The 27,798-nt window shown below is 42.1% G+C and overlaps 1 protein-coding gene across 3 annotated transcripts in view; it reads left to right on the forward strand.

The window, feature by feature from the left end:
* ZDHHC13 (zinc finger DHHC-type palmitoyltransferase 13) overlaps positions 1–27,278 on the forward strand; it is a 195,299-nt gene extending 168,021 nt beyond the window's left edge. For 2 of the 3 annotated variants that reach the window (XM_063783900.1, XM_063783906.1), the window contains exons 20-23: positions 5,975–6,138; positions 15,202–15,285; positions 22,229–22,400; positions 25,490–27,278. In XM_063783900.1, the coding sequence (XP_063639970.1) occupies position 5,975 (1 nt within the window). In that variant the 3' untranslated portion in view covers positions 5,976–6,138; positions 15,202–15,285; positions 22,229–22,400; positions 25,490–27,278. The remainder of the gene's footprint in view (positions 1–5,974; positions 6,139–15,201; positions 15,286–22,228; positions 22,401–25,489) is intronic. The other variant, XM_063783901.1, reaches the window with a different exon arrangement.
* Positions 27,279–27,798: the final 520 nt, after the last annotated feature.

A 27,798-nucleotide genomic window follows, 5' to 3' on the forward strand; every position in this document is an offset into this window, starting at 1 on the left:
CAAGAGGCTGAGGCAGGAGAATCACTTGAACCCAGGAGGCGGAGGTTGCAGTGAGCTGAGATCGTGCCACTGCACTCCAGCCTAAGTGACAGAGCAAGACTTCGTTTCAAAAAATAAAAATAAAAATAAAGAATATGCTGACTTGGGGGAATCCCAGAGTCTTTATCACTATCTCCTTTGTGTCCTTGGGCTAATTAATTAATTTCTCTGAGTGACATTTGTTTCTTCATCTTAAATGGGACTATTGATACGAGCCTCAGAAGGCTGCTGGAGTTTACAGGAGATAATGTGAGGAATTGCCTGGCATGGGTGGTCAATAAATGGTAGCTGCTTATTATTAGTATGGTTAGGCTGATTTCGAGGGTAGGGTTGGGCAGGAAGAACCAGAAAACTGGGGAGGAGCCAGAGTCCTCACAGGGCATTTAAATTCAGGCTGGGGAAGCCAAGATCCTTCCACAAATGCGCAGAGCAGGTACAGGGATGGAAGCGGGGCAAAGCTCAGGTCAGAAGTGGGTGGGAGGTCAGAGAGGTGGGAGAGTCCCTGGGCAGTTGCCGGGATTTTTTTCCTGGATTCTCAGCAGCTGCCTTGGTCAGCTGTTTCCTGGAGAAGTTGGACAGAGTGGGCAGGAACTGTCACTAGGGCATCAAAATTACTCTTCCCCTGGCTTGGGCCAGAATTGTTTCCAGAACAAAGCAGAAGCTCCAAATAACTGTCAAGTGGCCGCTGGATTAGACTGCAGGGCTTGGGGGCAGGGAGCCAGGCAAGGCCATCTAGACCTGGCCCACAAGGTGGGAGGGGATCCCTCCAGGGGGATGCCCCTCCGGGCCCACCTGGAAGCCCTGCATCTCCTCTTTTCCTGGCCAGACCCTTCCAGGTCATGCTCATCTCACCTGTTTCAAGGATGCTTATCTGACAACTCTAGTCCTTAAGGATGAATCCTCTCCCAGACTGCCCACAGCAGTTTCTCTCTGTTTCTACAGTACCAGGCTAGCTGCTTTATACACGTTGTAGCATTTATTTGTCAAGGCAGCCACGCGAGGTAGACGTTACAACCATTTTACAGAGAGGAAAGGTGAGGCTCACACAGATTAAATAACTTTGCCAGCCTCCTGCAACTGGAAAATCTCAGGGCCAGGATTTAAAAACAGGTCTGCCTGGCTCTAAACTTCAAGAGACCAAGATGTTCCACTTACTATGGCTGAGTAACAGATTACTCCAAAATTTAGGATGAGACAATTTATCAAGCTTATAGATTCTATGGGTCATAAATTCAGACAAGGCACAGCAGGGATGACTTGTTGCTGCTCCATGATGTCTAGAGCCTCAGCCAGAAGACCTGAAGGCTAGAGGCTACACCCATCTGAAGGCCCGCCCACTCCCATATCTGGTGACTGAGGCTGGCTTGAGGCTGGGGGCCTCAGTTCCTCTCCACATAGGTCTCTCTACAAGTCTCTCTGTATGGACTAGTTTGAGCTTCTTCACAGCATGATGGCACTGCCTCTGCCAACCCGCAAGTGAGGGTCCTTCCAAAAAGAACCAGGTGGAAAGCACCATCTTTTAAGATCTAGCCTCAGAAGATGTGCAGCTTCAGTTTTGCTACATTCTACTTGTCAAGGCAGTCACAAAGGCCCATCCAGACACTAAAGAAGGGGAAATAGACTCCCCTTTTTGATAGAGGAGTAGCAAGGTTTTGAAAGATGTGTGATCAGAACTATTATGTGGCTGATTACTTTTGGAAAACTCAATCTGCTGCATGAAGGAACCTGAAGAAACATATCCATTAGATGGTGAGCTCATGAGGACTGACCTTGTCCTAGACTTCTTGGTAACTCTCATAGGCCCAGCACATTAAGATACACATAGCATTTGTTGAATTAAATGAATAAATACAGACTGTCCAAGTCAGGCTGTTTTGAGGATTTTATTATTATTCTTCCAGTTTTGCATTTACTGCTTTCTCTTTTACGATTAAGCTGAAATGGTCCATCTAATGTAGAGGTTCTTTTGCTTCAAGGTTTGTTTCTTCCATCAGAGATCCAGCAGGATACCATTTTATTATGGGCATCTGCTTCATGTTTTGCAGGAGTCTGTAGGAACATTCTTGAAAGTCTCAAAGACATGCCTTCAAACTTCCATCAGGGCCTTCAATTCTTAGGACAGCATTACCCTTCTGCCTTGCCCAGCTATGATCAAAGCATGTTCCCCCCCCCACTTGGAATTTGCATGGACTCTGCATGGAGGTGACAGGGGATCCTGCAACGATAGTCTAGGGGCTTGTTGTGGAATAAGTATAGGCTTCAATCATAAAGGGAGAATATGGGTAAGACCAGGATAGTGATCCTTTGCTAATATATGTATTTTTTGTCTGTCTTTCCTTTTTTCTTCTTTTTTGTAACTTTTCCCCTCCCTCTCTTTCTCCAAAATGCAATTCTGGCTTTGTTTGTAGCTCAGTACTCCCCAAACTGATCTCCAATTCTGTGAAAAATCACAGCCCTGCCTTCATCTTATTGCTCAGCGTGCTGCTGCTGAGAGTTGCTGCAGAAGGAACTCTGATCCGGCAGCTTAGCTGGATGGGTAGAGCCAGATGGGGAGTGGGAGGAGGGAGAACATAGGGAAGAACAGCCAATGGATGCTGGGCTTAATACCTAGATGATGGGATGATCTGTGCAGCAAACCACCAGGACACATGTCTACCTATGTAACAAACCTGCACATGCTGCACATGTACCCCTGAACTTAAAATAAAAGATGAAGATTAAAAATTAAAAAAAAAAACCTTTGGTCATACTTTCAGAACATTTTCTCTCTTTCTCTCTCTCTCTCTTTGTGTGTGTGTGTGTGCGTATGAGTTTGTATATATACACATACACAGGTACAAAATATTTTTAACAAAATAAATATGGTTTATACTTTACAAACGGGTAACTGGCTTCCTGTGCCTCCCCTGATTTAACTATGAACACATATTTTCATCAATAAACATTCCTCTTTGGCAGTGATATGAAGAGTGATTATCCATTTTATGGGTGTAGCATGATTTATTTTACTAATCCCTATTTTAGGACGTTTAGATTTTCTTATTTTCTATTAGAGTCAATAGCATGATGAACATTCTGTCAGCTAAATCTCTTTATCTCTTTTTTCCTCAGTATGTATTTCTAAAATCATAATACATTTAGTTAAAGGATATATATACACAACGTGCATATATATGTATGTATATATATTAAAGAACTTTTTTTTCTTTGAGACAGGGTCTCACTCTGTTACGCAGGCTGGAGTGCAGTGGTGGGGTCTCAGCTCACTGCAACCTCTGCCTCCCGGGCTCAAGTGATCCTCTCGCCTCAGCCTCCTGAGTAGCTGGGACTACAAGCACGTACCATTAAGCCTGACTAAGTTTTGTATGTTTTGTAGGGACAGGGTTTCATCATGTTTCCCAAGCTGGTCTCCTGAGCTCAAGTGATCCACCCACCTTGGCCTCCCAAAGTGCTGAGATCACAGGCATGAGCCACTGTGCCCAGCCTAAAGAACATTTCTGAAAAATCTTAAAAACTGTCTCCCAAAAAATTTGTAATTTATGTAATAGCAGCAGTGCTTGGGGATGCTAATAAATCATCATTAACACTTAGTGCTTTCCATGTGACAAACACCTGTAAAGGTTTTACAGACATCATCTCAATCTCTCCACTGACCCTAAGAGAGGACATCATTATTTCCATTTCATAGGTGGGAAAACTGAGGACCAGATGGACAAAGTAACTTCCTCAAAGTCATGCAGCCAGGAAATGGCAGATATGCGATTCAAACCCAGCTCAGACTGACTGCAAAAACCCTCCTCTCCTTTACCTACCCAGCCTCCCACTTGCACATTCATAAAAACTGGTATCTTAAAAAGTACCTGATTTTTTTTTCACTACCAAACTAAGTGTTCTCACTCTTTTTTGGCTGCAGTTTCCACAGACTGAAGAGGCTCTAAATGACTACGAACAGATTTTTGTTGCCAAAGAATTAATTTGATCCTCCACCCCCTCCCTCTCACTCAAAAAGCACACAACAAAATGATTTTAGCAGCGGGGATAATTACAGAAAATGTGGTATTAACTCAAATGGAATACAAATATTTTAGATTTTTTATTGTGCTCCAAGACCACTGGAGTGGAAAGAAAAGAGTGAAATATGCCTCAGCAGACATAAGGAGAGAGCAGACACCAAGCTGAGAACCCTACGGTCACTCTCTGTGCTTGCACTTTTGATGATCTCAAAGAGAAGCAATCTTGTGATTTGAGCCTGGATCATAGCAGGAGCTGAAGCCCGTTGGAATCACTGGGTAGACTCAGAAGGAAAGGCTAACCTGGCAAAGACACAGGTGAAGGCAAGGCCCTCCTCCTCTGGCGCCTTCCTTGCCTGGCTGCTGTCCTTTCTCTCTGATGTGCCCTTAACCTCAGCCCCATCTGGGTTTAAACTTCAAGGACTGCAGAAGACCCTTGATGAAGTGTTGGTGGCTCTGCAGGGCAAGCCATACTCACACCAGTAGTCCAGGTTATAGACCTGTAGAGGCTGGAGGACTCCATCAGTTAGTTCTCCTTGACATGGACCTGTCTTGTACTTTCTTTACTTTTTTTTCTTTAGAGTCAGAGTCTTGCTCAGTCACCCAGGCTGGAGTGCAGTGGTGCAATCGTGACTCACTGCAGCCTTAAACTTGTGGATTCCAGCTATCCCCCCACATCAGCCTCCCAAGAAGCTGAGACTACATTACCCCTGGACAATTTATTATTTTATTTTTTTAAGATATGGGGTCTTGCTGTGTTTCCCAGGCTGGTCTCAAACTCCTTACCTCAAGAAATTCTCCAACTAGGCAGCCTTTTTGCCTCAGGTCTCTTTGCTCCTCAAACCCACTAAGCCTTTTTTCTGCCTTAGGCCTCTTTGCATTTGAGTTCTCCATATCTGAGAGCCTACTCTTTGCCTAGATCTTTGCATTTGTACCTACTTCTCTTTACTGTCATGTGAAATCAAAAGTACCTTCCTCAGTTTTCCCTGACTACCCTATCTAAAGCGGGACTCCGCTGCCCCAGCAAGTAACCCAATGCCTTTACTTATCATCTTTATATCACTTACCACTACCAGACATTTTTTTTGTTTACATGTTGTTTACTTGCTTAGTACTTCCTCTCCCAAATGTAAACGCTAGGGGTTTTATTTGCTTTTCTACTTCTGATCCTCAAGGCTTAAGCCAGGCCCTGGCTTAAGGGATGCAATGCATTTATTGAATAAGCCAATGAGAACAATATTGCCAACTTTATAGTTTTCCTCAGAGGCAGCCTTGAATATTGCAGACACACCTATACTTTAGCCTATACTTTAGAGCAAGGTTCAGCAAACTACAGCCCATGGGTCAAATCTGGCCCACCATCTGTTTATATAAAGTTTTATTGGAACACGGTCATGCTGATTTCTTTTCACACAGTGTCTATGGCTGCTTTCACTCTGCAACAGCAGAGTTAAGTAGTTGTGACAGAGATCATACGGTCTGCAAAGCTGAAAATATTTACATCTGGCATTTTGTAGGAAAAGTCTGTGAACCTTTGCTTTAGAGGGAAGATTCCCTGGATTACCACAGACCTTTATTTCATGTGAGTTGATGCCCTGATGGTAAGATGCCACATTGCTTTCTCTCACAGAGGCCTCTTTCATGTCAGCATCTTTAGATAGGCAACTCAATCTTTCTGTTCATGAAAATATTGGCCTTGGCAATCTGCTTAATTCAGGTGGAAAACTACTGTGACTGGAATTATCCAGAGAGCAGAGATCAGTGTGTTTTCTCTAATTGTTAATTATGAGAATGACACATGGTATGGGCCACTCTGCTTGTCTGTCTTTTTATATAGAGGAAGGGTTTAGCAAGGCACCTTGGTGGCATGAAAGATAGACTTTAAGTGTAAGATTTTATTATTTTTATTATTTCCCTTTGCTTAGATCTCTATAAGAATCATGTTTCCAAGGCAGCACATGGTTTGGGGAAATTGGAGAGAATACTCCCGATGGAAAGGGATAACATCACAGCTGCCACAACAATGCTATCCAGTGAGCAAATGTCGGATGTTCAGAGGGACCAAGTCATCTTGATTAGAATCGTGGAGGTATGAGTTTCAAAGTGGAATAATCTCATATTTAATAAATTTGCAATCTCTTCACAGTGCACTGGAAAAGGGAACATGCTTAAAATAATTCCAGGGACTTGGCTCCTGGGCTTATTCAGATATCGGAATGATTGTCAGGGACTGGTTTATTGTCTTGCTAGGATGAAGTAGATGCTTTTGAATCTCTTTTCTATTGTGCATGTCTGTGGGAACACATGTTTGCTCTTCTTTTTCACCCAAAATATTAAAAAGCTGTTCAAATTGCCAGATCATTTTCTCCAAGATGACACTTATTTATTTACAAAAATCTTTAAAATGTTATTACAAAGAATGTGTTTATTGTAGAAAAACCAGAACACATAGTTATTTTAATACAAGAAAGCAAAAAAAAAAAAAAAAAAAAAAATCAAACCACCTCTCTGTGATAACCATTGTTAATATTTTATTATAAGCCCTCCCATACTTTTCCCTATGGACTAAAATAAAAAATACATATGTATATATATCCATGTATGTGTATTAGACATGCATAATACTATAAATACTATTCTCTAATCTGCTTTATTTTTCACTGAATGGCATATTATGGATTTTTATAGTCTACTGAAATCAGAATAATGTGGTGGTTGACATCACATGCTCTGAAGTCTGGTTGTCTTGTTTGAGATCTTGACTCTATCAATTACTAGCTGTATGATCTCGGGCAAGTTACATAATTGCTATGGTGCATCAGTTTCCTCATCTGTAAAATGAAGATGATAATGATGGAATATACTAACTATATGATAATGATGGAATATACTAACTATAGGTTGTTGTGAGGGTTAAATATGTTAATGCCAAAAAAATTCCATAATACAGTTCCCAGCATATGAGATGCTCTTGTTAAATGTTAGCTATGATTATCTTTCCATGTTAACTCATGTATTGCCACATCATTATTTTATTGGCTGCAGATGATACTAATGTATTTATGTATGGGAACATTCTTTTCTGCTTTTCATTTGGTGTATGGTTGTGTATATGTGATTTAATGCTGGTCATGCTTTAATGCTGTTATTTTCTTTCTAACTTTTATTTTAGGTTCAAGGGGGACATGTACAGGTTTGTTATATGGGCAAATTATGTGTCCCAGGGTTTGGTGTACAGATAATTTTGGCCTCCAGGTAATCAGCATAATACCCAATAGGTAGTTTTTCCACCCTCGCGTCCATGTGTACTCAATGTTTAGCTCCCACTTATAAGTAAGAACATGTGGTATTTGGTTTTCTGTTCTAGTGTTAATTTAGTTAGGATAATGGCCTCCAGCTCCATCCATGTTGCTGCAAAGGACATGATTTCATTTTTTAATGGCTGCACAGTATTCCATGGTATATGTATACCACATTTTCTTTATCCAGTCTACTGTTGATGGGCATCTAGGTTGATTCCATGTCTTTGCTGTTGTGAATAGTGCTGTGATAAATATATGCATTCATTTGTCTTTATAGTAGAGAATATACTCCTTTAGGCATATACCCAATAATGGGACTGCTGGGTCGAATAGTAGTTCTATTTTAAGTTCTTTGAGAAATCTCCAGACTGCTTTCCACAGTGGCTGAACTAATTTACATTCCCACCAACAGTGTATAAGCATCCCCTTTTCTCTGCAACCTCACCAGTATCTGTTATTTTTGACTTTTTAATGATAGCTATTTTGATTGGTGTGAGATGGTATCTCATCGTGGTTTTGATTTGCATTTACCTAATTATTAGTGATATTGAGCATTTTTTATATGCTTGTTGGCTGCATATATGTCTTCTTTTGAGAAGGCTCTGTTCATATCCTTTGCCCATTTTTTAATGGGTTTATTTGTTTTTTTTTCTTATTTATTTGTTTTAGTTTTTTTTTAAAATAGATTCTGGATAGTAGACCTTGGACAAATGCATAGTTTGTAGATATTTTCTCCTATTCTGTAGGTTGACTGTTGATAGTTTCTTTTAGTGTACAGAAGCTCTTTAGTTTGATTAGGTCCCATTTGTCAATTTTTGTTTTTGTTGAAATAGCTTTTGAAGTCTTTGTCATGAAGTCTTTGCCTGGGCCAATGTCAAGAATGGTATTTCCAAGATTTTCTTCTTGGGTTTTTATAGTTTTAGGTTTTACCCTTAAATCTTTAATCTATCTTGAGTTGATTTTTGTATATGGTGAAAGGGAGGGGTCCAGTTTTAAATCTTTTGTATAGCTTGCCAGTTATCCCGGCACCATTTATTGAATAGGGAGTTGTTTCAGTCCATTTTCACACTGCTATAAAGAACTACCTTAGACTAGGTAATTTATAAAGGAAAGAGGTTTAATTAACTCACAATTCCACATGGCTGGGGAGGCCTCGGGAAACTTACAATCATGGTGGAAGGCGAAGGGGAAGCAAGGCACGTCTTCATGGTGGCAGGAGAGAGAGAGTGAAGGAAGCCACAGATTTTTAAACTATCATATCTCTTGAGAACTCACTATCAGGAGAACAGCATGGGGGAAACTGCCTCCATGATCCAATCACCTCCCAACAGGTCCTTCCCTCGACATGTGGGGATTACAATATGAGATAAGATTTGGGTGGGGACAGAGCCAAACCATATCAGGAGTACATTCCCCATTGCTTGCTTTTGTCAGCTTTGTTAAAGATCAGATGGTTGAGGGTGTGCACTTTATTTCTGGGTTCCCTAAGCCTTTCCATTGGCCTGTGGTCTGCTTTTATACCAGTACCATGCTTTTTTTAGTTACAGTGGCCTTGTAGTATAGTTTGAAGTCAGGTAGTATAATGCCTCCAGCTTCTTTACTTTTTTTTTTTTCCATAGGGTTGCTTTGGCCATTTGGGCTCTTTTTTGGTTTCAAATGAATTTTAGATTTCTTTCTTTCTTTTTTTTAATTAAAAAAATACAGAGAGGGTCTCACTCTGTCACCCAGGCTGGAGTGCTGTGGCATGATATTGGCTCACTGCAACCTCTGCCCCCTGGCTCAAGCAGTCCTCCCACTTCAGCCTTCCAAGTAGCTGGAACCACAGGCATGCAGTACCACACCTAGCTATTTTTTTTCTTTTGTATTGTTAGTAGAGATGGGGTCTTGCTGTGTAACTCAGGCTAGTTTGGAACTCCTGAGCTCAAGCAGTCTGCCCACCTCAACCTCCCAAAGTGCTGAGATTATAGGTGTGAGCCACCGTGCCTGGCCAGATTTTTTTTTCTAATTCTGTGAAATGCTGAGTTTTGATGTACATGAAATTGGAGCTGTATGGCGCATCTGAAGAGACAGCACTGAGGAATCTTTTAGCCCTCTTGCTAGAGAGGTCCTGACGATATTAGTGGGAAGGGAGAGGAAAGGATGGAAGAGTTTGTAGCTATGGATCTCAGCAGATAAGAGGTGATGCAGTGACTGTGCATGAACTTTACAGGGTCTGGTCTTGACTCTACTACTTTCTGAGGATCATATGCAACTTAGCCTCTCTAAGTCTTAATTTTCACATCTGTAAAATTAAGATTTTTTTGGTATCTACCTTTTTGGGTTCTTATAAATTAGATCATTCATGTGAAGAGTTTAGCATTTGTCTGGTACCTGGCAAAGTCTCAGTAAATATTAGATATTATTATTTGAAATTGAGGGTTATCGTTAAAACATGATGTATTCATGCATGAATATACATTCACATAGTTTAGCTATGAAACAGTCAGTTGATAAGTTGTACATTTATACAGGTATACTCTTTTTCCTTCTCTTTCCATTGGTTTCTTGCTACTGTGCCTCAAATTCACACCTACTGTTTAATACTCAGCTTTGTGATGCTGGGATGGGATTCTGCAAACCCTTTTTCCTTTTGCCAAATGGATCCATGTCAGATTCCGCTATTAGAAGGTGCTATGTGGAGACTGCTTCCTGGAGAAGAGAAAAGGGATATGCCTCTTCCTGTTTGCTTCCAGTTCCTGCCAGCATCACTCCAACAATGCTTCTTTGCTTTGGCAGTGGCAGTTCATTTCAGCAGAGCAGCTGGCTCCAGTCTTCATTTTTTTCCACACTCTCAGAACCAGTCCCATTGTCCCTCCTTGGAGATCCCAGCCCTGGCCTGTTGGCATACCTTCCTCAGAGGTCTGGGCTCCATCTCTGTGAAGGGTTCCTTCATGTCTCTAGGTCCTAGTAGCCCTAGACTCTTCCCTTTGTTCCTCCAGCCATGGTGGCATAGCCACTTTGTAGTTATCTCTGTGAAACTTCAGCATTATCCTCTCTGCCATCTCAGTTCTCCAATTCCTGGTGAGCAATGATTTACACTAAATGATCTCTGTTAAAATTTCTGATGTTATTTTTGTTTCCTGAGTGGAAACTTCACCTTCCCTAAATAAACCAGTTGAGAATCAGTTGAGAAGGTAAGATTCATTTTATGAGTAAATGTGTCAATGTTACTCTGAAGGAAGAGTGCTGGGAGTCTAGTCTTTATCCTGATTGTACTTATTGTATAATTCTACTTATTGTAGGAGTACCGGAGCCAGCAGACCACCTGGGCCCTGAAGATGCCCTGGAGGCATGGCTTGGGGGGACTGTGCTTTGTGGGCTACGGCTGCTTCCAAGAATGCAGGCAGGGATGAGACCTCACTGTGAGTGTCCACATTTGGGAAGCAGAATAATCCTTTAAGGCAGACAAAGAGGAGAAGGAGGATGGAAGGAGAGAGGCCTGGAAGAGAAAGGACTACTGTGTTATCAGAGGCAGAATGCAGGGTGAAAAATTGGTCACCAAAAGCCGGCAGAGGGTGGGGTGTGGAGAGGGAGAGAGTCACGGAAACTATTAGTCTTGGTAATAGGACAGTTTCAGCCTTTCATTATTTACTGATAATAAAAAAGGCCTGCACAATAGATTGGTCAACACCATTTTCCTGCTTCATTGGTTTCCAAAGGGATTTGATGCTTCCCTACTGAGAGATTATTTCTAGGAGCCCGTTTCAGGTCACTCACCATAACGTCCTCACTCAGTGATCAGCTGTGTTTGTCTCCCTGTATGTCTGTCTGTCTCTCTCCATTTGTGTGTCTGTTTCTTTCTTTCTCTTTCTCTGTCTCTCTGTCTTTCTCTGTCTCTCTCTCTCTCTCTCTCACACACACACACACACGCCCTCAAACACACACACACATACACCCATGCTTCTTTATCTATATTTACTGGGAGCATTGGAAATCCTGCCCCAGCAGTGGTCCTGCCCAGAGGGGATCTGACCAGCCAGGCTTCAAGAGAGCAGTGGATGAGGCTGCCATTGCCCTCTGACCCTCAGCTGTCTGGCTGCACAATAAAGGATGCCTTTATTGAGTTCAAAGAGCCAGGTGGTGCTGCTGATGGGGAGAAGGCAGAGTGACTCTGGATGGGAAGAGGTGGATGGCTCTCACCACCAGGCAACCTGGTGTGGGGTTTTATGAGCCGAAGCAGAGAAGCTCCTGCCCCTGGCTTAAAAATTGACTATCCTGGCTAAAAACAAAATATTCCCTTTGCTTCTTCAGAGAAGATTCAACAGGAAGGACAATAGCATCTAGTGCCTCCATTGAGATTTTTTAAAAATAAACTTTTTATTTTGGAATAATTTCACTTTTACAGAAAATTTACAAATTAATACGAAGAGTTCTCATGTTCCCCTCTCCTAGTTTTCCCTATTGTTAACATCTTACATCACCACAGTACGTTCAGAAAAACTAAGGAACAAACATTGACAGGTTACTATTGTTAGTTAAACTCTATAATCTTTATTCAGGTTTCACTAGCTTTTCCATGAATGTCCCTTTTTTGGTTCCAGGATTTCATCCAGCATATCAGATTACCTTTAGTTGTTGTGTCTTCTTAGTTATAATTTTCCAGTCTTTCCTTATTTTGATACTTTGATAATTTTGAGAAGTATTGGTCAGGTACTTTATATAATGTCCCTCCATTTGGGTTTGCAAAGTATTTTTTTCATGATTACACTGGGGTTATGGGTTTCTGGGAGGAAGACCACCAAGGTAAAGTGTGCTCTCATCACAACCTGTGGGATGTACCCAGGTGCTGTCCACATGATTTACCTGTGGTTACACCATGATTTGAAGGCAGAGGGCAGGCTCTGAGAAGCCTCCTACAGGATGAGGGTCTTGATTCAGAGTCCTTCCCTCTGGATGCACAAGACCATGGATTGCTGATCAAGAAGGACCCTGCAAAGCTGGAGATGGGGTGGAGTGGGGCAGTGCTGCACATGGGAAGAGCAACAGGCTAGAAGCCAGGTCTGTCTGACACTAGTCCTGACTTCACCGCTTCTGAGCTGCGTGATGTTGAGTGAGAGTCTTTAACCTCCCTGGCCTCAGTTTCCTCATTCACCAATCAGTATGTAACCCCTTCCCCTCCCTTCCTTCTAGGGTTGGCAACTGGATCAAATGACATTAGATTTGAAAAGACTTTAAAAAGTATAAAAGACAGTACATAGATGGGAAGTCAGTCTTTGAAGCCTGCTTCGGATTTTCCAGCATTTCTGCTCCAGCAGGAGGAGAAAGATTTACTTTCTATTTACTTATCACTGTTAACAAGCAAACACATACAAGTCATATGGGGGGGTGTGTGTGTGTGTGTGTGTAATCTTTTAACCTTTTTAAAAGTCTGATTTATTGAAATATATTTACATACAGTAAAATTCATCCTTCTTATGTGTACAGTTCTGAGTTTTGACAAAAAATACAATCATGTAATCCTTACCACAATTAAAATAGAGAACACGAGACATAGAATGCTTCCATAACCTCTTCACCCCCAAATTCCCTCACACTTCTGTCATCAACCCATTCCCCTATTCTTAGCCCCTGGCAATATTGACCTGTTTTTTGTTCCTATTTTCTACAATGTCATATGAATTGAATCATGTTGCCTTTATTGTTTTTAGTTTTAAAAACAACATTATTGAGGTATAACTGATATACAATAAAATGTACATACAAAAGTATACAACACGTAAGTCTTGGTTATGTATACATTTGTGATATCATCCCCACAATCAGGATAGTGAACATATACCCATCACCCTAAAAGTGTCCTCAACTTCTACTGTCACTACTTTTCAGCAAACTGATGGTTCTCTGCATGTACTCTGAGGCACAATGCTCACTCCCACTGTTATGCCCTCCTTCAGGTGGCTTTCTTTCCCTTAAGCTACCACCTGGCCCTTTTGATCTCTCCAAATCCTGCCCATCCTTCAAGTCTACGCTTTAGCCCTCCCCACCACCCAATGTCTAAAGGGTCCTTTAAAGTTATCCTTTGAGAATAATTCAGCCCACACTTGCTACTTCCTTCTCTACTCCTAATGTACTTACAGACAACCTCTCATTGTGGTCTTTCTTTATATAACAGTGTTTGTATCTTACTGTCCTAAGGTGAGTGGCCCAGTGTTTAGCAGCATGGTCTCTGGGGTTAGATAGTTAGGTTCATATAGTTAACCTTAGGCTCCTGTTTAACCTCTCTTTGTGTCATTTTTCCTTATCTGTAAAATTAGGAAGACAATACAGTATCTACCACAAAGGGTCTTGTGAGGATTAATTGGGCTTATCTGCATAAAGCACTTAGAAAAGAATCTTGTTATACAGTAAGCACTTAATAAATGTCCACTGGCTTCATCAGTACCATTACCGTTGAAAGCCTTTTAACAGCAAAAACTACAACTCTCACTGTGTCCACAGTTGTGGGCTTGTGGATGGAGCTCAGATATTTGTTGGGCTTTTGATCAAGGGACCATTCCAGTGAATCAGAAAGTTCCTGTGACCACTTAACATATTACACGCTTGCTTGTGTACTGCTCTTAGATGATATAAAAACAAATCAAATTCCCAAACCAAAAAGCTGCACTCTTTTGTCTGGGTAAATACAGCTATGACATGTCTATTTCCATGGTTTAGAATATCACCAGTGGGAATCTACTGTGGAAAATTGAGTACAACACTATCATCATATGATTTGTTTTGCTCATATTTGGCTGTGCCATTGGCTGCAGAGCCAGGCAGTGAACTCCACACAATGAGGAGCCTGTGAAAACGCAGAGAAGGCAAGAAAGGATGCAAACATTTAGTGAGTATCTACCTCAGTGGTGTGTCAGAGTCAGTTGTATCAGCTTGTAAGAGATGATTGTTAAATTTGCAGGAGTTTTGTGAGCCAGTTATTAAACACCATCATTATAAAAAATATATACACTTTAATTAAATAAATTAAAGACAAAGGCAATAAATAATTATACTCAAGTTGAGTATAAATACTCAACTAATTATTTTACTATTAACTACATTCTTGAGGCTACTTACATTTATTGCATCTGTGCAGTGAAAATACTATATAATTATATGCTATTTCCCATCTCTTGTGTTTGGCGATGTCACACTAATAGCTTGAAACTGGCCATGGGAGGAGTATTTACACCACAGATATTGGTAAATGCTTCAAATCAGTGCCTTTGATTCTTAGATGGTTGGTTGTTAAACATTTACTAGCACATCACTGATATTATATACCAGGCATGGCAGTTGAATGTTTTTAGTTAAAGGAAACAAAGGACCACTCAAGTTATTTCAGCTAAGGTGAAGAGAGGCTTATGGCAAGGGTGTTTATTAAGAGGAACGGGATATAGAATATCTTGGAGATTCAAGAACAGGCCCTACCCCAAGGCCTTATTTTCAAGAATGTCATATAAATTAAATCATGTTGACTTTATTTTTTCCATTTTAAAAATAGCATTATTAAGGTATAATTGATATAGGGTCACTCCAGTGGCCTCAGAACAAGGCCTTGAGGTCTGTGGCCTGGTTCACTGCTGTTCTCACAGTACCTGCTTCTTTCTGTCCTGGTCTCAGTGGGCTTCTTTCCCTTTTACTCTGCATTGTTTCTCTGTTATAGCTTCTACTTCCTTCCTTTTTCCCATATCTTTGGCTTGTATTGATGAATCATAGCCATTACAGCATTTCATTATTTGCTCCCATTGAAGGCTGTGTTATTCTCTTCATTTGGTTGCATTATTTCTGAGAGAGAAAATCTAATTGATCCAACTCATTTTTTTTTCTTGCAGGGCAGCATCAGATGGTAGCTGGCTTGTGGTTTACCTGGCCTTTGGTTAGATAACTGTGCCTGATCCCCATGGCCAGGAAGGAAGGTAGGGTCATGTACTACAAATTTTGACCTTGTACATGAGGAATATAAAGACAAATTAGCCACTGCCAGAATGACTAAAATTAAAAAGACTGACAAGGATGGTGAGGATTTGACACATTGCTCCAAATTTCAGACAGTGCTAATGAAAATGAAGATCTGTACAACAAAAGTACAGGCCTACCTCAGAGATATTGGAGTGTTCAGTTCCAGACCACGCAATAAAGTGAATATCACAATGAAGTGAGTTACACAATTTTTTTGGTTTCCCAGTGCATATAAAAGTTATGTTTACACTATACTGTTGTCTACTAAGTGTGCAATAGCATTATGTCTAAAACATGTACTTAATTTAAAAATACTTCATTGATGACAAATGCTAACGATCATCTGAACCATCAATGAGTTGTAAACATTTTGCTGGTGGAGGTTTTGCCTTGACATTGATGGCTGCTGACTTGATCAGGGTGGTGGTTGCTGTAGGCTGAGGTGGCTGTGGTAATTTCTTAAAATAAGACAACATTGAGGTTTGCCATATTCATGGACTCTTTCACAAAAGATTTCTCTGTTGCACGTGATGCTGTTTGGTAGCATTTTACCCACAGTAGACTTCTTTCAAAATTAGAATCAATCGTCTCAAACTTTGCTATTGTTTTATTAACTAAGCTCACATAATATTCTGAATCCTTTGCTGGAATTTCAAAAATATGCACAGCATCTTCACCAGGAGTAGATTCCATCTCAAGGAACCACTTTCTTTGCACATCCATGAGAAGCAACTCCTCATCTGTTCAAGTTTTGTCATAAAGTTGCAATAATTCAGTCACATCTTCAGAATCTACTTCTAATTCTCTTGCCATTTTCACCACATCTGCAGTTACCTCCTTCACTGCAGTCTTGAACTCCAAAGTTAATGATCTTAAAGTCATCCATGAGGGTTGCAATCAACTTCTTTCAAACTCCCGTTAATGTTAATATTTTGACCTCCTTTCATGGATCAAGAATGTTCCTGAAGACATCTAGAATCCTTTGCAGAAGGTTTTCAATTAACTTTGTCCAGATCTATCAGAGGAATCACTATACATGGCAGCTATAGCCTTGTGAAATACATTTCTGAAATAATACTTGAAAATTCAAATTTACTCCTTGATCCATAAGCTGCAGAATGGATGCTGTCTTCGCAGGCATGAAAACAACATTTATTTTCTTGTACATCTCCATCGGGCTCTTGGGTGACCAGGTGCCTTGTCAATGAACAATAATATTTTGAAAGGAATCTTTTTTTTTTCTGAGCAGTAGGTCTCATCAGTGGCCTTAATCATTCAGTAAACCATGCTATAAACAGGTGTGCTGTCATCTAGACTTTGTTATTTCATTTATAGAGCACAGGCAGAGTAGATTGAGCATAATTTTTAAGTGCCCTAGGATTTTTGGAGTGGTAAATGAGCATTAAAGTCACCAGCCGCATTAGCCTCTCAAAAGAGAATCAGCGTGTCCTTTGAAGCATTGAAGCCAGGCATTGACTTCTCTCTAGCTATGAAAGTCCTAGATGGCATCTTCTTCTAACTGAAGGCTATTTAGTCTACACTGAAAATCTGTTGTTTAGTGTAGTCACCTTCATCAAACATTTTAGCTACATCTTCTAGATATCTTGCTGCAGCTTCTCCATCAGCACTTGCTGCTTCACCTTGCACTTTTATGTTATGGAGATGGCTTCATTCCCTAAACGTCATGAACCAATCTCTGCTAGTTTCAAACTTTTCCTGTGCAGCTTCCTCACCTCACTTAGTCTTCATAGAATTGGAGAGTTAGAGCCTTGCTCTGGATTAGGCTTTCGCCTAAGAAACTGTTGTGATTGGTTTATCTTTCCAGACCACTAGAACGTTCTCCAAATCACAAAAGGCTGTTTCACTTTCTTATCATTCATGTATTCACTGGAGTAGCACTTGAAATTTCTGTCAAGAACTTTCCCTTTGCATTCACAACTTGGCTGTTTGGTTCAGGGGGCCTAGCTTTTGGCATATCTCAGATTTTGACAGGTCTTCTTCACTAAGCTTAATCATTTCTAGCTTAAAGGGAGAGATGTGTGACTTTTCCTTTTACTTGCCACTTAGAGGCTATTGTGGAGTTATTAACTGGGCTATGTTCAATATTGTTGTGTCTCAGGAAACAGAGAGGCCTGAGGAGATGGAGAGAGATGGGGGAACAGCTGGTTGGTGGAGCAGTCAGCACACACACACCATTTATTGATTATCTTCACATTTTTGTATGGGTGCGGTTGTGGTGCCCTGAAACAAATGCAATAGCGACATCAAAGGTCACTGATCACAGACCACCATAACAGGTATAATAGCAATGAAGAACTTTGAAATATTGCAAGGATTACCAAAATGTGACACAGAGAGATGAAGTGAGCACATGCTGTTGGAAAAATGGTACCAATAGGCTTGCTTGATGCAAGGTTGCCACAAACCTTCAATTTGTAAAATATGCGATAACTGCAAAGTACAATAAAATGTAGCACAATAAAACAAGATATGCCTATAGTTAAGTTCTACAAATAACTATTCAGCAGTATCTACTAAATCTGGCTGTATACCTGCCCCGTGATCCTATTCCTATAAATATCCAAAAGAAATGTGTGCTTTCTTCGATGGCAGGATAAGTGCAAGAATTTTCCTAGCAGCACTAGTTGTAATAGTTTCAAACTGGAAACTCCCCAGAGTCCACCCAGTAAAATGATGGATAAATGTCAAAAATATTATGCTGTGTGAGAGAGGCCATATTCGAAAGAATATATCTATTCAAGAGCAGGTAAAATTCATTAACGTCAAAAGAATCAGAATAGCAGCCACTCTTACAGGAGGTATTGACTGGGAGGGGGCATTAAAGAACCTTCTGGGGTTCGGGAAATGCTTTATCTCTTGACTTGGGTGGTAGTTTCCCAGAAGTAAACACTTGTAAACAGTCTTTGATATATACTTAAGATATGGGCACTTTACTATATATCTGTGTGTTAGTCCATTTTTGCATCACTATAAAGGAATACCTGAGATTGGGTAATTTATAAAGAAAAGAGGTTTAATTGGCTCATGGTTCTACAGGCTATACAGGAAGCATGGTGCTGGCATCTGCTTCTGGGAAGGCCTCAGGAAGCTGACAGTCATGGGAGAAGGTGAAGGGGGAGCAGGCACATCACATGGCCAGAGAGGGAACGAGAGAGAGAGAGAGAGAGAAGGGGGAGGTCCCAGGCTCTTTTAAACAACCAGATATCGTGTGAACTAACTGAGCGAGAACTCACTCATCACCAAGGGGATGGTGCTAAGCCGTTCATGAGGGATCTGCCCCCATGATGTAATCATCTCCCACCAGGCCCCCACTCCAATATTGGGGGTTATATCTCAACATGAGATTCAAAGGGGACAAACATCCAAACCATAGCAGTAAGTCAAACCTCAATAAAAAGTAAATTACGATAAAAAGAAGAATGAATTATGATTATTGTCCCCAAGAAGTTTATAGCCTTCTAGTAGGGGTGATTGACATCGAGAACACAGAAGTGTAGTTGAGAAAAGTAACTGCTCATTAAAACATGCATAAAGCATCATGTCATGTGACTCAAAGGTTGGAGCAACTGATTCTGCCTCTAAAAAAGAAAGAAATTCTTATTTATTAAGTCTCTAGTATGTGCCAGGTGCTTTAAATTACCTCATACTCTTCTTACAGTATATGAAAAGAAATTTGACTGGGCTTTTGAGTGATACTTTTGAGTATGGCAACGTAATGAAAATAATTGTATCAGAATTGTGGAACCATTTATGATAAAACCCTTTCGTAACTGTGATTTGCTTCTGGAGGCTGCTTCAACAAATTATCATGAACTTGGTGGCTTAATGCAAGAGAAATTTATTCTCTCAGGGTTCTGGAGGCCAGACTTCCAAACTCCAGCAGGTCTAATCTTTGCCTTTGTTGTCATTTTGCCTCCTCTGTGTGTCCCGTATTCTATGTATCTGTCTTATAAGGATTCTTGTGATGGCATTTAGGGCCTACCCAGATAATCTAGAATTATCTCCTCATCTCAAGGTCCTTAACTTAATCACACGTGCAAGGACCCTTTCCCCCAATAAGCTAATGAGCACAGATTATAGGGATTTGCGGTAGATATTGGTCTACCATGGATGGTTTAATAGATTCATAATATGAGCATGTTTATTTTAAAATGAGTAAGTGTTTGCCAGGCAAAGAGGGAAGGGAAGCCTCTTACAGAGAAGAATTCCTGAAATGTGTTCCATGAGGATTATAAGATATTTCACTGCATACTTGCTCCTGGCCTCAAACCCCTTATTTATAGGAGTAACGTGGTCATGCATGCATGCAGGCACACATGTAGATTTGGTTTCAGCTGAATTTTGGACTAGTCTTCAATTTCCTGGAGCTCTCCTGAAGCCACCTTGTAGCCCACCATTTTCCCATTTTCTTTTCTTTGTTTTGAGACGGAGTCTCTCTCTTTCGCCCAGGCTGGAGTGCAGCGGCGTGATCTCGGCTCACTGCAAGCTCCGCCTCCTGGGTTCATGCCATTCTCCTGCCTCAGCCTCCTGAGTAGCTGGTTCTACAGGTGCCCGCCACCACGCCCGGCTAATTTTTTGTATTTTTAGTAGAGACGGGGTTTCACTGTGTTAGCCAGGATGGTCTTGATCTCCTGACCTTGTGATCCGCCCGTCTCAGCCTCCCAAAGTGCTGAGATTATAGGTGTGAGCCACCGCGCCCGGCCAGCAGCCCACCATTTTCAAACCACAATGTGCCTCTCCAAAGGAAATGGGTTTTGAACTATTATGTGTGTCCTGGACCTTGTTTAGCTACAATCTCTTTTCAAACAAAAGCACATTATGTACAACTGATAGAAGGGCAGCTGCCTTGGCTAAAGCCTGAAGCGCCATTCCTCTCTCTTAATGTCCTGGTCCCTTCTCCAAAGCGCCCATTTGAAAAACCATTATTGTCTTAGATCAGGGGTTGGCAAACGTTTCCAGTAATGAGCCAGATAGTAAATATTTAGGGCTTTCCAGTTCATATAGTCTCTATTGCAACTATTCAAGTCTGCTGTTGTAGTACAAAAAGCAGCTATAAACAATACAAAAATGAATGGGCATGGCTGAGTTCCAGTAAAACTTTATGGATAGTGAACTTTGAATTTCACATACATTTTACATCATGAATTTTTTTTTAAATGTTTTCAACCATTTAAAGATGTAAAACTTATTCTTAGCTTGAGGGCTGCACAAAAACAGACAGTGGGCTGGATTCAGTCTGCAGACTATAGTTTGCCAGTTCCTCTCTTGGGTAACAGCATCTGACCTGTGGAACTTTTAAGATTCAAAATCTCAGCACTTCAGCATTGGAAAGGGCCTCAAAGGCTACTAGTCCTTAATTCCCACCATAACATCCGATTCCTATGCAGTGCTTCCGATATTGTCATCCAATGCCTCCTTGGTTGCCTACGGCTGCAGGGAACACCACCTCCTGAGCCAGCTCCACCCAGGCTGTGCCGATTGCTAGAGTTCTTCCCATGCAGAGCGGCACCTGTCTCCAGTGACAGCGTCTACAGGATACAGTCAGAACGGTGAAGCACAATATTAACACATCAGGTTAATTTCATGCTCTACTTGTCCTAGGCTGATATTAACGAAAATTAAATTTTGTGCTAATAAGCCTTAGCGTTCAGCATGCACGACACAAATTTGTGATTTCTGGCAAGGGTGGTTAAATCATATTTATGCTATTTGTGTGGTGCCCGAATAACAGGGAAATACTATTACCAACAATTAAACTTCCAGGTTGACAGATGTCCCCTTGAGCAGACATAGCTGAGTGCAAATGGAGATTTTTTTCTTAGCAAGTTGAAGGCAGAAAGGACATAAACCAGGGAGCTGCAGTTAATTTTCAATTTCCTCCTTCCCTTTGGATGTCTAATTTTGAATGTTTGACCAATGCAAATGACTACCCTGTGCCCTGCTTCTGTTTCCTCCTTTTTTCTAGCTTTGAAAAGTAAAATTTCTACAAACAAGAAGGAATATTTTCTTCTTTCCAGGAATCTCTGGGATACCTAAATAGCATTCTTCCCAGTTGCAGGTAGCTTTTTGTGTGAGGGCAGTTGACTAGGAATTTAAAGAAGGGTGGTACTCCCTAGTGATTTGCAGAGCGGGAGAAATAAGAGTTGGAAGGGTGAAACTAGTCTGACTCCACGTGTATTTTCCTCTGCAAGAGAGAGATGCTTGCCCTACCTTGTGGTCACAGCATCTTGCATTTTCTCTGTGCTTTCCTTGTGATTAGTCAGTTGCTAGCAGATGGGCTGTGTAAATGCAGTCCCATAGGTTTTATTTCCTGGAGAAGGGAAGAGCCACTCAGTCCCCCGGCTCCAGATGGATCTCTCTCCACAGTCCCCCATGCTTCATCTTCATCCACAAGGAGGCACCAGGGGAACTGAAAGTCTGTAGGATCTTAGGCACATATTTTATCTAAGACCCGCCGAGTATCCTCAGAGTCAGGCTCTTGTGGGGATCTTCTGTTCTGAAGAGGATTGTGTTCTTCTGTTTACTAGGCTTCAGGATCAGTTCTGGGCATAGGGACAGGTAAGGCCTTACATGTCTTCTGTCTGTAGGGTGACCAACTGTCCCAATTTGCTTGGAACTGAGGGATTTTCTGGGATGTGGGACTTTGAGTGCTGAAATAGAAACAGTCCCAGGCTGAGTGAGACTGTTAGTAAACCTACCTGTAAGGACTGATGGGACAAGACAGGTGGTCCTAGGCCATGGCCTGGTAAGTTGCTAATGGTCCCCTAGGATATTTTGGTGATTGCTTCCAGATTTTGGTGAACCCACCTCATGAGTCTCTCAGAGCCCAGATCTATTCCTTTCTTATTAATTATCCGTGTGCCCAATTCTCTCCCACAGGAGCTGAAGAATTCACATTTGGGCTGATGGGCCTGGGGTAGGGATGACCAACAGACCACATGCTTCTTGTCTCTTCTACTCCCTGATCCTCTGATAGACAGGGCTAAGTGATCATCCACTCCTCCCACCCTCCAGCCTCCGAGTGGGCCACTTTTCAAGCATGGAATTCCAGGTGGGTGCTTCCAATAAGTTGGCACAATAGATAATACTTACTTGCTGTCAGGCTCAGACATTGCTCCAGAAGCAGATATGATCCAAGGGACCATTGCAGATAGAAACCCATGTGCAGAAAGTAAGGCTTAGCCAATGAAGTACCTCAGGCATCAGGTCAGGCAGAGAGTCTGAGGACTGCAGAATCCAGGAGCTATACACGTAGGATAAGGCCAGCTGAATCTGGATTGGCCCAGGACAGAGCCTGGTTTCCAGGAGGCTATTCATATTGGATGCCGGCCCCGCACAAAGAGAACACGTAAGCTGGCTTCAAGGTGTTTGGTCAGGCGGGACATCTGGTACTAACTAGATTTGAGCTATGCCCTTTCTTTCCGAGGTGCCCTGGCTAAGCATCCAGCCAAGGGGCAGCCAAACAAGCCCCTCTGCCCACTCCTCACTCTTCCTACTCTCACCTGAGTGGGTCCAGTCTCATGACAATAAAGGAATGATGCTCACATGCATAGGATGCTACTGTGGGTATGTCCAGGTCTGGAGTGTGGGGGTGAGTCAGCCAGCTCAGACTGGTAAGGCAACACTGGTTGCTAAAAGAGTAAAGTGCTGTAACTTCTGTTGGTTAAAGAGCCAGTGCCCTGAGCCCCTGGAGGTCCCCACCCCTCCCACTCCACCTATTGCCTTGGCCACCTGCCCTTTCATTCCAAGACTTGCTCTTCACCATCCAGCAATTGAAGGGGTCATGCCTGGCACAGAGGCATCTCCAGGACTCCTCTGTTGGTTCTGATTTAGAGTGTCAGCACTTTCCAGTATGGTGTGCTGTTCCTAAAGCCCTGGCTGTAACTTCTCCTTTTTTCTCCTATCCAGGAAGGCACATCAGAATGCCTGTGATAAATATTAAGTATTTCATGTTTGCATATAGAGCCATTTTTACATTTGCCCCTTTATTAGTAGTAGCAAATAATAATATGAACTGACACATCTGTAATGTTCTAGACACTTAACATGTGTTAACTTGTTTAATCCTCATAGAAGCCCTGTGAGCTAAGTACTATTATTATACTCATTTTACAGATGAGGAGACTGAGTTATGGAGAAGTTATCTAATTATATAATTAGCCTAAGCTAACACTGCAAGTTAGCAATAAGTAGAAGTCTCCCAGGGCCCTCCCATGCCCACACAAAGCACGAAAAGCAATAGAATGTGGTCTTGTGGATGAGGAAACGGAGACTCAGCAGGCCATGGGTCAAGGTGACTAGAGCAGCCCTTCGTGTGAACTAATGCCTGGAGACCAGACAGGCCAGGACAGCTCTGTGAATGACAAGGGGACAGGTGATGATCAAGAACAGATTCCCTCTCCCTCCTCCATGCCTTGGCAACCTCAAACAGAACAAAACAAAATGACCACCACAAGGGAGGAGACATAGTGAAACACCGGACTGAATAATATCGTATTAAATTGTCTGAGATTAGATTTCTCCCTGCTGTTATACAAAAATACAGGTTACATTTCTTGCAACCATTTCTACTTAACTTTTCTTTCTCTGCTGGGTTCTGGGAGGGAAACTTCAGTCAGACTTGTCACCTGCCCAGGCTTTACCCAGGAAGTGAGCCTCAGTCTCATCTGCTCTCAAATGCCCAACTTATCCTGCCCCGGGGCCTGGCTGGACCAGGGGTTGGGGGGTGAACAGTGTGCAGGCCTCCTCCTCAGGGGCCTCCCTGCATTGGAGATCATTGATTTGCTTGTTCCTTCTCCTCTCGCAACAGCACCTGCAGTTCTTATTTCGTGGGGAGTGGTAAGGAGTGGTTCAGACTGGTCACAGTTTCTTCCAGGTCTGTTGTTTACAGCATCAACTTCATCCCCAGGCTGCTTGCAGGACTCAGGCAACTGACGCTCAAAAGCCCAGGTCTTGTAGCTCAAGAGTCTGGAAAGGTTTGCAACCCTAAATTCCAAGGGTTTGGCTGTACAGCTCTCCTCTGTTCTGCTGTAATCACCCAATCAGGAGGCAACAGGTGCTTCATGGTCCAATTTAGTAGCTTTAAGAGATACTGGAGGAAAATACATCACTTAATATCATCCAAGTACGCACCTATTTGCCATTCCTAGGTGACTCAGCCTGGGCAATATTCCCGCCTAGGCTCCCTCAGTAAAATACCAACACACCCTGTGGCTCAGTGATGCATTGAAGTCCCAATTTAGTGACACCTTATTTACAGATTTTTCTAAATAAAATTGCTAATACAGTCAACCCTTCATATTCACAGGTTCTGTACCCTCGGATTCAACCAACCAAGGATTGAAACTATTTGAAGGAAAAGAACAATAATAATACAAATAAAAGCCAATAACAATATAACAACTATTTACATAGTATTTACATTGTATTAGATATTATAAATAATCTAGAGATGATTTAACGCATATGAGAGCATATGCATAGGTTATATGCAAATAGTATGTCATTTTATATAAGGGAGTTGAGCATCCACAGATTTGGGTTTCTGCAGGGAGCCCTGGAATCCTGTGGATACCGAGGGACGATTGCATATTTTGAGAACCGAAGCCCGGTGCTGCCCTGTTGCAGCTATGAAGTATCCAGGTCACCTGGAGAAAGCTGACATAAGAGCAGGCACACAGCAGGAAGCTTTGATCCACATCCTCTCTCTGGCTGCAGGCCGCAGCTCTTGTGCACCAACTCTGACCAATGACTAGGACTGGCTGCTTGGAGTACAGCTGTATTGAGAAAGATTCTGAGGCTGGGTCTGCATTCAGCAGGAAAAAAATGAAGTAATTGTTTGGTAATGCCTGACATAGGCCTAAGAATGGGGGAAAGGGTAATCCTCCTGCCAGGTTTTGCAGACTTTTCTCAAATTCATTTTCTTTAGAGATACGATAAGAACCCGCCCCCCGCAAATGGGTAAAAGGCAAAGCCTGGTTTCCATTTTTTTGTAAAGCCTCAGATCACAGGGGCACCTGAGCCATTAGTGTCCCAATGGCAGGGCAAGGCAGGCATGTCTGTTAATCTCCAGTTTTTTGTTTGCTTATTTTCTTCTTTAAACTGCTTACAATTTCTCTTCTTTCATCCTCATTTCCACAGGAGGTGTAACACTGTGGACGAGTGGGCAACTGGCTCTTCAGGCTTGGAACCAACAGGGGGCAGCAGAGAGCAGAGAAGAATTGGTTGGCTTGGGCTGACCCAGACCTAGGAAAACTTCCAATCTTCTTCTTCCCTCAAAACCGAATCCTTGTGAACTCACTCTTGAGACTATTGTCCACACAAGTGGTGTGGTCCAAGGCCACAGCAATAAAGGTCTGAGGGAGTTCTTTGGGGTTCAGGTGGAGAAAAGCCTGTGCTGGATGCCAGGCTGCTCTGAGAACAGGAAGGAAGATAATAATGTTAACAGCAACAGTTACAATTACCCAGCCCCTGTAGGGTGCCAGGCCCTCTGCCAAGGTGCTTTCTTTTCATTCTCTCAAAGACTACTTGAGGTGGGGAAACCCCCAGTTTACAGATGAGAAAACAGGGTCCCAGAGTGGTTAAATACCTTGCCCATGATCACGTGACTAAGGGAGGGCCAAGCCACATTTTAGACTCTTGCCTGTCCTGCCGTCTGTGTTATGGTGCCCTTCCAGGAAGGAGGCAGAAAGGTGCACGTGGAGTTAGAATATCCTTGGGGAGTGTCCCGGACCCAAGGGAAGGCAAACGGTCCTTCTGGTACAGACTGCTGTCTCGTGATGGCCACGGGTCTCCTGACAGATTTAGCCAATTCACTGGCTCACAGGTCCATGCACCATCCTCAGCAGAGCCGGGGTAAGGTAGCTGGGCTCGAACAGCCCCAGAAAAAGGCAAAAAGAAAGATAACAGAAACTTGTATGGAACTTTCAAGTACTCACTGTGGAAGTCATTGATTTATCTGCCTACTGTGAGAGTTACATCACGTTGGAAGGTCACATTAGAACGCCCCTCACCTCCTGCAGCCTCAGCTCCACCCTGGGCTCAGAGATCAATCCTGGCCTTATTTAGGGAAGCACATCCAAGCATATTTGAAACTTTTGGGATGGGCTTGGGGATACTGGCACCAGGGACATCTTGCTGTCAGTACTGTCCTGATTCTGAGAACTCCACTAATGCCACATTCCTCAATCCAAGCCTGGATCTAGGACTCAGGCTGCTGCCTCACTAAATGCCTTATCTTTTGGGTCACTGCAGGCCAGGGCCCTGCCTTCTTTAGCCAATGTCTGTTTCCCTCATCTGGCAGTAGGACATCAGTCTACCAAAAGAGTCACATGTTCATATCCCAGCTTAGGTCCAAGTTGTGAGCCAACTTCATTTCTTAATGTAATCACTTTTTTGGTATTGCTTTTTTTCTCTAAAAAGTATGTATATTTTCTGATCCTACATGTAATATTTTCTGGGCCAGTTGCAGTGGCACACACCTGAGCTACTCAAGGAAGCTGAGGCGGGAGGATCCCTTGAGCCCAGGAGTTTGAGGTTACAGTGAACTATGATTGCATCACTGTATTCCAGCCTAGACAGTTAGCAAGACCCCATCTCTTAAAAAAAATTGTTAGAAAATACTTTAAAGCATCAAGGAGAAAAAAATTTCTCCTATCTTTCTGGATTCATTTTTCTCAACTGCGCTTATTACTATCTAACACCGTCCTTTACTTAGGTTTTCATTTTTTGTCTCCTTCTCTAGAATGGGAGCTTGACAAGATGAGGGATTTCATGTTTTGTTCACTGCAAGTTCCTTAATTCCCAGAACAATACCTGGCACAGTTACAGAATGAATGAATGAATTCATAATGCCATGACATCAGATATAATTTTATTTAATATTATAGAGGGAACATTTTTCAATGTCAATAAAATTTTTTCAAAAGCATCATTTTAAATGGCTGATAATAATCTAGGGTATGGATATCTAAGCATGTGTTAAGTATGCCTTCAGTTTTGGATACTGAAAGATTACACAGATTAATTTGATTCCCCATTTATCAAGCTACAGCAGGGCCAGGCTCACTTTGTTGTTTGGTTTCTTAGTTTCTTGTTCCTGGTCGAATGAAGAGATGAGACTGGTGAATTACGGAGAACTTCTGTCACTGCCCTCTCTAGCCTTGGCATAGCACTGTGGCTCCTCTCTCCAAATTTCTAGGTGATCCAGCCGGCTGGGCTCTATGTACTGAAGCGTAGGTTGCCCAGAGTAAGCAGAATTGCTAACAGGATGCTATTATGGTACTCACCTGTGTGGCCTTGTGGGGGTGGGGGAACTTACCTTTGTTCCTGTCCTCCTCTAGAAAGTCAGTTACATTTCTCTTGCCTCCCTCCCAAGGATGATTTCCAGCGAAGCAAATTAAAAAGCAGTGAAAAGCCTTTAACAATTACTCAGAAATCTATCACTTCAT

This window comes from Pan troglodytes, chromosome 9 (assembly GCF_028858775.2).
Source record: "Pan troglodytes isolate AG18354 chromosome 9, NHGRI_mPanTro3-v2.0_pri, whole genome shotgun sequence".
NCBI lineage: Eukaryota > Metazoa > Chordata > Mammalia > Primates > Hominidae > Pan > Pan troglodytes.